Consider the following 12285-nt stretch of genomic DNA (forward strand, 5'->3'; position numbering starts at 1 on the left):
AACTTGCAGGGTGTGGTAATGACAATCTCCATGGTGTTGGTAATCTCAGTGGCTTGGGAGGCTGAGGCAGGAGGATGATGGCAAGTTCGAGGCCAGGCTCAGCAACTTAGTGAGACCCTGTCTTTCAAAATAAACAATAAAAAGGGCTGGTGGTGTGGCTTAGTGGTACAGCACCCCTGTGTTACACCCCCAGTTAAATTTTTAAAAAGCTACTGGTAACTGGATGATCTCTAAGTGCCTCCCGGCTCAAAACCACAGCAGAGGCCAGGCTGATTCTACCAACACTGCAGAGTGGCCGAGGTAGTGGTGGCAGGTGTGCCAACAGGCACACGCTTACTCCCGTGCATGGAGATGGGTCCCCGCGGAACACAGGGAGGGTGGGTTAGCCCTGCAGGAGGCGTGGCTTACTGGAAATGCCCTCAGCTCGGTGGTGTTAGGACAGTTAGTGGGGAAGAAATACGGCCAGGACATGCCAGCTGTGCAGAACGCTGGCTCCGGAGTCGGTAAGCTGACACAGGCTCATCACTGGGAGCAAGGGCACAGTGTCGCAGAAGGAAAGAAGGATCTAGGCATGCCGCCGCGGGCTCCCAACACAGAGTGACCGCACTCGCCTGCGTGCCCAGGGCCCCAAGTTCACCCTCGGCACCCGAAAATTTAAAATAAATTACTTTGAAAAAATGTTATTTTATAAATATGTGTGAGAATAGAAGAAAAGCTGGGTGTAAAAACAAATAATTTTAATAGTAATTTTCTCTGATGTAATTATATTTCTTTCTACATATTTTTCTATAATTTAAGATGATAAATTATCCTCTTAAGATAATAGAAAAATACTCTCAAAATAACCTTTTTACAAAGATTATGTATTTTATAACTAAAAGAAGCTATAAAGCTATTTCCATTTGAGGCGGGAGTGGCTTGGGGGTTTTGTTTATTTTTAGTTTTGGTGGTCCTGGGACTGACCCCCAGGGGTGCTTTACCACTGAGCTACATCCCCAGGCCTTTTTTAAAAAGTTTAATTCTGAGACAGGGTCTGGATAAATTGCTGAGCCTGGCCTCAAATTTGGAATCCTCAGGCCTCAGCCTCCCAGTGGGCATTACAGGAGTGCACCACCATGCCTGGCTTGTGTTTCTAATTTACAATACGTTCCCATGGGCTGATCGGTCAGCTTGGCTCCTTGGAAGTAATGCATCCAAAGGCTTTGCTGACTCTTTGCTAGACTCTTTTTGAGCCAGTTCTTAACTCCTGTTTCATGAATCAGAGAAAAAAGAAACCTTCGGATGTCACCTGTCCTGAGCTTGTCATGGAGATGCAGGGAGTCTAGATCTGATTCACACCCTGTGCTGCAGAGAGGGCTGCAGAACAGCCGGGGTAGGCTGGACATGGAGGAGACCCAAGGAGTGTCAGAGCAGGCTCCGCCTGTAGGCCAATGAGCCATGTGTTACTTTGTTGTTGCTGTTGTTAAGGGTTCTTCCAGTGTGAGTTTTCTGACCCTTTATTAGTAAATTACACCACAAAAATCCAACCGCATCTGTTTCATGAATAAATCTTGGCTTTGGTGCCCATAAATTCATGTTCCCAGTGAGGCTGAATTAGAAAATGCTAAGTTAACTCCCAGCATTTGTCCTTGCTTACAGATGGACTGGGGCTACTGGTATGCTAGACAATTCTAGATCAGGGACATTACGGGCACCGTGGCACACGCCTGTCATCCCAGCGACTTGGGAGGCCAAGGCAGGAGGATTGCAAGTCCAGGCCAGCCTGGGCAACTTAGCAAGACCCTGTGTCAGAATGAAAAATAAAGGGCTGGGGAAGCAGCTCAGTGGTTAAGTGGCCCGGGGTTCAATCCCCGGCTCCAAAAAAGTTGATGAGTAAATAAAAGAGAATGAGTCCGTACGTTTCCAGGAGGATGATCGTACCCCACCCTCATTTTCGTTTTCAATGTGGGGACGAGCCCAGGGCCCTCTGAACGATGGCCAGCCCCGGGCTCCTTCAGCCCAGCCAGCCCGCACAGTGAGGTATGTTCCTTCCTCTCTCCAGGTGGTTGCGCACCATCTCCATCATCCTGTTCCTCAACAAACAGGACATGCTGGCAGAAAAAGTCCTAGCAGGGAAATCAAAGATCGAAGACTATTTCCCAGAATACGCGAACTACACTGTTCCTGAGGATGGTGAGATTCCAAAGCAGTTCTCGAGGCGGAGGAATAGAACCATCTTTTCTCCAGTCTGATGAGTCTCAGAGATCCCGTCCGTCCACACCTGTCCTCTGCTCTGCCCCCTAAGTGCTGGCACCCAGGCTAGCACCCCTCCTGAGGCTTGGGTTTGATAGCTGTGGGGTGCGCAATAAATAATGAGGTGTACTGGAGGAGGGCCCAGCCTGCCCCTGGAGGTGAGGCCGCTGTGTCCACCTCACACCCTGCCTGGAGGCGAGGCCGCCATGTCCACCTTGCACCCTGCCTGGAGGCGAGTCACAGGCTCCTGGCTGCCTATGTCTGGCTGCTGCTGTCACCTGAGGTCAGAGTGCCATATCGTGTCACGTTGGTGCTCACGGAGTTTCGGATTTGGGGCACCTCAGAGTCCGTATTTGTGGATGAGGCCCTGACCTGCATTGGGATGTCGGGCTTAGGACTCCACTGTAAGGGGTGCACACCCCTGTGCAACACAGAGAGGGCCTTCAGGGTGTGAGCGTGTCACTAGCTGAGTAGGTCCTGCTCTCGGCCGCCCTTGGGATCTGGCCGGGAGCTTCCTCAGCCCTCCAGGGACCTGGGGAGCTGCTTCCTGCAGTTTTCCCATGGAACATGAGGCTAACAGAGGTGGCTGCCTCATTCCAGAGCCTGCCCAGGCAGGGCAGCGCACGAACCCCGGCCCCAGCCTGGCTCTGGCTCCCTGTGCCACCTTTGCTATGCCACAGCGGAGTTCCCTGGGGTGACCATCCATCACGAGACGGCAGGGTTGAGCACCACTGCCAGGCAGGTCACCAGGGAGGGCTGGTCACTGTCCACTCCCTGTGCTTCAGTTTCAGCAGGCCCCCAGCCCCCCGCAGGCTTGTGGGGTGATTTGTCACAGGCAAAATGACATGATTTCTCAACATTTGAACCCCAAATAGATAAAACCAAATGAAAGGGACTCTCCTAGAAACCAGCCAAGATTTGGGGGATTTATTTTTTATCATCAGTGAAGAGGGGAAAGAAATTTGGAATCTGTAAGTAAACTTTCCTGCTCTTCATGTTCAATTTTCTCTTCTGCATAATGGGAGAGCCGCTAACTAGCCTCGTCAGCAAGATCCTGAGCCACGCCGGATGTTCTAGCAAAGCCCAAGAGCTAGACGGTTCCTGGGCAGGGTAACAGACACTGGAAGTAGGCCTGGAACTGGGCCTGCTGCCTGCCGGTCCTCCTTGCAGGCTGCCCATACATCCTCCCTCTCCCTGCTGAACCTCCCTACGGCCACCTGCTTCCAAGACTGAGGCGCTGCTGCCCGCCTCAGGGAGCCCACCAGAGCACATCTGCTGGTGCCCACGCTGCTGGCCTCTGTGTCCCGGCCAACTGGTCTTCACCTCTCCGGGTGCCACCCACCTCTAGCCCTGGCCTCCCAGGTCTGGGAGGGGGCTGAGCTCTGTGGAGCCACCTCCACATCAGCTTCTTCCTTCTTGGCCCCTCGTGGCCTTGGTCCTGGTCCTCATTCCCTTTGTCTCAGAGACTGCCACAGCTTCCTCCCTGACCTCCCAGTATCTTTCCATAACATTCTCTGAACTTCCACCGAGCCATCTTCTGCAATCCCACCCTACCCCACCTATGCTCCCCATAAGGGACAGCATGGCCACTGGCTTAAGGGCACTGTAAACCCAGGCCACCCTGCCCCAACCGGGAATGGACAAGGGTCCAGGCCAGTGGCTCGGGACTCTGGGTTGCTGGTGATGTTGCCCAGCCCAGTGACTGACACACCTGGGCACCGGGTCACGTGCTTCCCAGGGCACCCATCTGTCCCTGGCATTGATGGCACCTGCTGGTAGCCAATGAAAAGGAACAGAGTGGGTGCGTGTGTCACCTGGGAACGCCCAGCGATGCACTGAGAACAAGCTGAAAATACCCCGTTCTGAGTGATTCCACTGTCCAAATCTGGAAAACTAATCCATGGGGGACAGAACACACCTGAGGGTGCTTGGGAACGCGAGGAATGGGAAGGGGCCGCAGGGGACGAGGCCGTCTCTGGAGCAGGAGGAGGCCCTGTGGTCAGTTGGTTCACAGGGAATGTGTGAGAACTCGCCAGGTTGCGCATCCGGTGCAGGCTCAGGCGTAGTTCAGTTGTCAGTCACCCTCAGGGCCACGCCCTTCCCAGCAGGCGCAGGGGCGTGGCCGAGGTAGCAGGGCTGTCTTGTTTGAACCCTGGACTGCAAGCTCCTCGGAGCTGCACCCCCAGCGCTGGGAGGCGAGAGCTTTGCAAGCTCTCAGGGATCCTGCGCACAGTGGCAGCTGAGAGCCAGAGTGGCCTGCCCAGCCCTCCCCTCCAGCAGAGCCTGGCCCCTAGAGGGCAGGCCCCCCTGGGCCTGAAGCTCCTCCCAGTGGCCACGTGCTCACAGACTCCCAGGGAGCAGGCAGTGTTGAAAGCTTCCAGGTGTGCACAGCCTGAGCCTCAGGAGAATGGATGTCCTGGGCCGCAGAAAATGGTGGGCCAATCCCAGAGGCACAGACAGGCGGGGGACCCAGGGCCAGAATGCCCACTGCAGTCGACTTCCCTAGGGGCTCCCAAGAGCAAGGCTGATGGAAGCTGACCGCAGCCAGCACCAGCACAGCCAGTGCTGACCCACCCCAGAGGGCCAGGGCTGCCAGTCTTCTCCACATAGGTCTGCAGGCAGAGTCCGCTCTGGAGCTTGGTTGGCCAGCATTTGCTGAGATGCTTTTGTTTTTATCTGAGTGGAAAGTATCTCCCTCCACGGGTCTTGGTCCATTTTGACTGCTATAACAAAATACCCAAGATTGGGTGGTTTATAAACATCAGGAGCTTCCTGTTCCCAGTCTGGAGGCTGGGAAGTCCAGCAGATGTGGGGTCTCTGTTTCACAGATGGTGCCTCTGGGTGCATCCTCACATGGTGGAAGGTGTGCACAACCTACCTGGGTCTCTCAAGAGAGCACTAATTCCCCTCTTGAGGGGCTGAGCCCTCCTGACCTCATGACCTTCCAAAGGCCCCACCTCTTGATTCTGTTGCATTGGGAATTAGGCTTTGACAGAAGAATTTGGGAGGGAAACACACTTTCAGACCACAGCACTGCCAAAGAAAAGTTTTATCGGAGGCACGAGTACTAAATCTGAGTGATCTGGGGAGAAGGAGATGAAAACTCTTGCCACACAGTTTTAGCGCCGCGACCTCAGGCAGCCCAGTCTCCAAGTCCTTTCCTGTTTCCTCTACTTGCCTTTCAGAGCACTGAAAAGTTCCATTTTTAATTTCCACAGCAACACCAGATGCAGGAGAAGACCCCAAAGTTACAAGAGCCAAGTTCTTTATCCGGGACTTGTTTTTGGTAAGTAGTTTTTCTAAGTTACCTTGCTCCTTATAAGTCACAAATTTCTTAGCCTTTCAGGATCTCACTGAGTCTTCCCCAAAATTCCGAGCCATGAGAGAAGGTATGTTACCTGCATTTCAGGGCTGCACACACTGAGAGCCAGAGAGGTTAGACTTCTCACCCAGCGTAACACAGCTTCCAAGCACGGCACTCAGATGGGTTTCATTCACTCGTACTTTCTGAGGAGGATGGAGCCCTTCAGCAGAGCCTGCAGCTCAGGTCACACACTTTACCCTACTTCCTCCTCCAAAAGCAGTAACAGGGTAAAATTTAACATGAAAATGGACCTGCTCAAATTTAGATATTGTTATGGGGCACAACTTAAGAACAGAGCGATCAACACTGAGAAGTCCAAAATTGAGGGTCTTTATTAAGCCGACCGGCTGTCTGTCTCACACAATGCCCCAAAAAATGGCTATTGGGAGAACAGCCCCAACCACAGGGTTGTAGGGATTCTTATACCAAAAGTCACATCAGTCATAAGTGTCTGTTGCTATGATTCAAAATTACACATTAACATCATGAGATCTTCGACAGAGGGGGAAGTGGGTCAAAATGACCCTTACCTAGGTACAAACTAAAGAATGGTTGCTAACATCCACACAATCACCGTTCACATGGTACATTGTTTAGGAGCAATAGGAATCAAAAGAGAGCAATTCTTTACTACATATGAGTTGCCATTGTATATTATTAAACATGTCACACCAAGTAACTGATGATGGGCATAGAGGTGGGGTGTTCCCATGGGAGAAGCTTATTTCCTACATAACATGGAGTCTCAGAGCAAAATGGAGTCAGTTTAGTCATTTCCCTTAGAGTTTGGCCTATAACATTCTCATGGAATCAGACTGTCAACCCATCACATTATTTTATTTTTTCTTCAACTCTTTGAGATCATTGCAAACGTACATAAAACATGAAAAAATTATGCAAATAACTCCCATCTACTCTTTGCAAATTGACCCCAGATTAGTGAAATTTTTGCCATATTTGTTGTATCTATCTACGTATGTATTTTTTTCTCTTGAATAACCTACAGCTGACTGTGAGCTTTCATAGCCCTGGAACTAGTAAACTACAAGGCATGCCAAGGGCCTGTTCCTGCTGAGACCCCAGGTGTGCTCACGGGTGCCAATGGGCCTTGATTCCTGGACAGGTCAGGATCTTAGCCCAGCCTGCCCAGGAATGGCCCATAGGCCATGGTCCAGACCCCCTCCTGCCCGCCCCCTTTCCATCACACCGCAAGGGCAGTGAATCTTACCCTGATGTAGAAAGTAGTGATGATAAGAAATCAGTCCCCAGAGAGGCAGGGTTCTCCAGGAAGTGACCGGGCAGTACCAGAAAGGCTCTGCAGCTAAATAAATGAGGACCTGCCACCACACTGAATGCATAGCGGGTGCTTCTCTGTGGTCAGACTCCGGAGCCTCCCCACTCCTGTGCACCCTGGAAACACCTTCAAGAAGAGAATTCAGTTTCTAGCACATCAGGGGATTCCTCTTTTGAGGATCATCTTGTAAGACCTCAAACTATAAAGACACATTAGAAAGGGCTCCACGAAACACTGTTCTAATCAGAACTAAAAATTAATATGAAAAGGTTGGGCATTGTGATGGTTATAGAAACCAAGCGGGGAGGTGCACACATGTAATTCAGCTACTCGGGAGGCTGAGGCAGGAGGACGGCAAGTTTGAGGCCAGCCTCAGCAGCTTAATCAGACCCTGACAACTTAGTGAAACCCTGTCTCAAAATTTAAAAACCATTTAAGTGGCGGGGGGTGATACTCAGGGGCAGAGCACTGGTCTAGCATGCACCGGCCTAGGCTCTGTGTTCAATCCCCAGGGCCAAAAACAGACAAACTGGGTCCTCCCCCAAATAGGTGGGCATTCAAACCTTGCCTGGACAAGCCGTTCCTTCCCTGAAAAGGGGCAAAACCTGCTATTTACAGGAAATAAAGGCATTTGGAGATATTAACTTCAGGTTTGAGTCACAGAACTTGCCTGGGACGGTGAGAGCCTCAGTTCTGACGTGGCACCTGTCACTCCAGGCTGAGAAAGCAGCCAGGCCAGGCACAGATCTGGTCCTTCTCCCAGGTACTGAATCTGGACGGGAGCTAATCTGGGGTGAAGCGATTACTTTGGCAACGTCAGGCCCCAAGGGAAGCAGAGATGATACTTGGAAAGGGAGGTCAAGGGGAGGACCTTCCTCTGGGAGGAGAGAAGGTGGGTTTGGGCAGAGAAGGGAGGGGCTTAGTGGCAGGAAGTCCATTTGAGAGCGGCCACGTGCCCCCTGAGCATCCTCCTTAGATGCATGTTACGGTCACTGCCTGAGGAGGGTACCGGCCACCAGGGTTTGTCCCAGACAAGGCCCTTCCTCCCGTAGGGTCGGCAGGAACCATCTCCACAGGCAGGAGGGAGGTAGAGCTGGGGAGCCAGGAGCTGGAGAGGAGGGTCAGCCCCCAGGGTCCTGCCAGTCCTGGGAATGATCCCGCCCCAGACTGGACACCAGCTGCAGGCCCCAAGTCGGGGCTGGGCTGGCCTCCCAGCAGTCCAGCTAAGGTGCGGCTATAAGGGGCAGCTGCCTCCTGGCAGCCCAGCATCCTGGTGGTCTTCATGCCTCCAGGCTGTCCCTTGACCGTGGCCTCCTAAGAGAGGGCCCCAGCATGCCGAGTCCGGAACTGCCAGGTCCTGGTTTCCAGGTCCTGTCAGGTTAGTGGAACCAGCGGACAAGGCAGGTGTGCAGGAGATCTGACCTGCACCGAGTTTGCAGATGGCAACAACCTTTGTAGCGACTCCAGACCCCAAGTTTTCAGGGCCCCGAGAGAGGGACAGGGACAAGCTAGTCTGATGGTCACAGAAGAAAGCCTACTTTCAGTTCATTCTCTACACACTTACCTGTGTGTACCAAATATCTCACCTGGTGCTTTAGAGTTTCAAAGATATATAACCAGTCAGATGTGGTGGTGCACACCTGTGATCCCAGCGGCTCAGAAGGCTGAGGCAGGAGGATGGCAGGGTGAAGGCCAGCCTCGGCAACTTAGGGAGACACTGTCTCAAAGTAGAATTTTTTAAAAGGCCGGGATGAGGCTCAGAGGCGGAATGCTCCTGGATTCAATCCCCAGTACCACCCACGTGTGCGCACAGACGCAAACATGTAAACTCCTTGTTTGGGTGCTCACAAGTTTAAAAGCAGGGACTGGGGTGCAGCTCTTGATAAAGCACTTGTTCCACTCCCAGCACCATAAAAACAAACCTCCAGAGAAGTCCAACTCTGGCTCAGATTAAGTCTGAACCCCGAGGAGTCTCAGCCTGCAGATCCTTTCACTCAGGCACAGGGAGGGCACGGGAGGGCACAGGAGCTGCAGGGATTCCTGAGGGGCCAAGAGAGCACTCCACGTGACCCTGCCTGGGCCGCCAGGGCCACCACGACTGGGCACCACTGCTGGAGGCCGCAAGTCTGAAGTCCCGGGGGCAGGGGTGCTTCCTCCTGAGGCCTCTCTCTTGGCCTGCCCTCAGCCACCTGCCCCGTCCTCTTCCTCTGTGTCCTACCCTCTTCTTACATGGACACCAGCTGCACTGGATTACGCCCACCTAACAACCTCATTTGACCTCAGTCCTCTCACTAAAGGGCCTGTCTCCAAATGTCACATTCCACCTGAGGAACAGGGGTCAGGACTTCAAATTCTCCCCCCCCCCCCCACACCCGCTGCCTGACCCAGGAGTGGCCGTGAGCCTGTCACTGGCCATGATCACTGGTGTTTGACCCTGCATTCCCTCACGTTATTGGACAACAGGCACTTCTCTTCCAGGCCCCCAGGGCACATGCCACTGCTAGCCCAGGGACACCCTCAGCCACCTGTGTGCAGGAGGTCAGAGGGACCCATGTGCTCCCCACTGCAGGGCCGCCAGCTGGGATGTCTAATGAGCTTGTTTAAACCACAGAGGTGGACATCAGCCCCTCAGTCACACCCGCTAGCAGTGGAGCTGCTGTGACTGACAGGACAGATGGCGGACTCACCTCATGAGGCGCGTCACACCGTGCTCACTCTGGACACTCTCAGCTGCCTTGTCCCGAGCTGGCCTTCTCCGCATGCGCTGCCTCCAGCTCAGCACGGATCACCGGGTGGGTCTGAGCTTGAGGTTGCCCAGGTCCCTGGCCACGCCCTGCCAGGGCGGTGCCTCCGGCAGGTGCTCCTGGGGGGCCCACAACCTGCCCGCCCACCGGCTCTGTGCAGAGCGCTGCCCAAGCCCCTCCGCACTGACTCTTTCTTGCAGAGGATCAGCACGGCCACGGGCGACGGCAAGCACTACTGCTACCCGCACTTCACCTGCGCCGTGGACACGGAGAACATCCGCAGGGTGTTCAATGACTGCCGCGACATCATCCAGCGGATGCACCTCAAACAGTACGAGCTCTTGTGAGGCTCCCGGCCGGCCGCCCCTCCACCGCCTCCCTCCCCCTGGCCACCCCTGGCCGGACTGCGTGTTCGTCCACCCCAGCCGTGGTAGGGCGTAGTGATGTCTAGTTCCCTCTGGCTGCTGTCTGTCCCGCCCCCGGTGCCCCACCCAGCCTCCGGCTACCTCTGCCCCCCAGGTTTGGTTCCGTAGCTTGGTTTCCACTGAACACAACCTCCACCCCAGATTTGCCCCTCTCACTGGGCCACGCTGCAGGGAACCTTCTCTGGGTGGGGACCCCTGTCACACGCTTGAGTGACTCATCAAGAGCCCGGTAGATGCGGGAAAGTGCTTTTTCTTCTTCAAGTTATCAAGCATGATTGCAAACGCACGTGCGGGGGCCCTGAGCCTGGCGCTCTTCCAGTTCCCCCAGGAGGGCGACAGTGGCTGGCCAAGGCAGAGACCCCGAGCAACCAAGCAGAGGTGGTTTTTTTCTTTTCTTTTTTTGTGGCAGTACTAGGGATTGATTGAAGCCTGGGGTGCTCTATGACTGAGCTACACCCCAGCCCTCTTTATTTATTTATTTTCCTGAGACAGGGTCTCACTAAGTTGCTGAGGCTGGCCTTGAACTTGCAATCCTACTGCCTCAGCCTCCCGAGTAGCTGGGGTGACAGGTGTGCTCCATCACCCTCAGCTGAGAAGCCCTTGTTAGTCTCCGGTATCCTTGCTGCCAGCCAGCCTCAGGCACTTGAATCAGAGCTCCTCTGAGCCTTTTACATCCCGGCAGAAAGCCTGCCGCAGTCACTGCGCAAGTGCGTCCTGTCTGAAAAAAAGATCCTTTACACCTTCACTACATTTGGGCAGAGTCTTCTTTCATATATTCTTTTAGTTGTTGATTTATTGCTGGTTTATTACACTGTACAGACCACAAAATGTAACATTCTTTTGTATCACTACTACGGAAAAATCCTTGTAGATTTTTGTGCCTTGGAGATGGCTGTATCTGTAAAGGAAATGTGTCTTCATTGTGCTGAACAGCTTAATGTCACCATGACTTGCTGCTTACTCCATAAAAGGGAATGAATAGGCCAGCCTTTACGATATTCTCATCAGGCTGGAACTCTGTAAGATATCCCTTGATCTCAAGAAATTGTAAATTAGATGCATCTGTCACCCCCACCAACATTGTCCTGACACTGCCTCAGCCACCTGCCCGTGCTTCTCTAGTCTCAGCTGCAAAGTCCTGAACTCCCTTCCAGGGTACAGGCCACAGTCTCATCTTTCCAAGAGCCAGGGATTTATTTTTTCTTCCCAGTTGATGTTTCTTGATTACTTTGCTAGTTAAATACTCCTTCAAGTTCCCCCAGTAGGAACAGGAGCACCGTCCCCATAGCCAAAGCTTCGGGCAGAGGCTCCACCAGCAGGTAAAGAGATGACAAGAGAAAAGCAAGTGGTGTGTGTCTGCGTGGCGGAGAGGAGAAGGGCAGCACCTTCATGTCTCGTGAAGAAGAGCATTATACAATCTTTTTTTAAAAATTATTTTTATTTGAACTGGGGCTGTAGCTCAGTGGCAAAGTGCTTGCCTAGCACGTGTAAGGCACTGGGTTCCATCCTCAGCACCACCTAAGAATAAACATAAAATAAAGGCATGGTGTCTGTCTAAAACTGACAATATTTTTTTAAAAAATCATTTTTATTTGCAATGCTGGGGATGGAAGCTGGGCCGCAGTCCAGACCAGGCAAGTGCTCTACCACCAGGCTGCACCCCAGCCCCACAGAACTTTGAAACCTGAAGGCTGAATACATGGCTGTTTCTCATGTGCAAGATTTTCAAATGCAGCCTCAAAAGCTGTGGTCCAGTCACCTGGGAAGGAAGGATGCTGTGGTAACGGGGCTTCTGTTCCAGCTGCAGGCACAGGTTTGGGGTGGTTTTCTTGGGCCTAAAGCAATCTGTAAAGATGTCCAGAATTAAATTTTCAACAGTACACATCCAGAGAAGTGACAGCCTTTATTAGTTCATTACTTTCCTTTTTGACTTCAATATTTTAAAGTTTACTCTCTGGATCAGCATTTTATGATCCTGTATAAATTTGTCCAGATTTAGATGCCACTTTTCCATGGAGGATGACGGCCTCACAGGCAGTCGCTGGGATGCACCCGTGGTTTATCTCCTCATCCCCAGCTCCCTGCTTCTTCCATTCCACTTGATTGCCTAAAACCCAGTTTAACTGGGACACATAAAATGGAAATGGTTTTCAGGTCCCCTTCCGCTTTCCAATAAGAGGAAGAAAACTGAAGAGAAACACATCCACCCCCCCCCCCCCAAAAAAA

General features: G+C 52.7%; 1 protein-coding gene across 2 annotated transcripts in view; it reads left to right on the plus strand.

Moving 5' to 3' along the window:
* Nucleotides 1–12270, plus strand: part of GNAL (G protein subunit alpha L) — a 133322-nt gene extending 121052 nt beyond the window's left edge. For both annotated transcript variants that reach the window (XM_079108873.1, XM_079108874.1), the window contains exons 10-12: nt 2042–2172; nt 5451–5518; nt 9835–12270. In XM_079108873.1, coding sequence (XP_078964999.1) covers nt 2042–2172; nt 5451–5518; nt 9835–9981 — 346 coding nt within the window. In that variant the 3' untranslated portion in view covers nt 9982–12270. The remainder of the gene's footprint in view (nt 1–2041; nt 2173–5450; nt 5519–9834) is intronic.
* The last annotated feature ends 15 nt before the right edge of the window (nt 12271–12285 follow it).

The sequence above is a fragment of the Sciurus vulgaris genome (genome assembly GCF_902686455.1).
Source record: "Sciurus vulgaris genome assembly, chromosome: 13".
Lineage (NCBI taxonomy): Eukaryota > Metazoa > Chordata > Mammalia > Rodentia > Sciuridae > Sciurus > Sciurus vulgaris.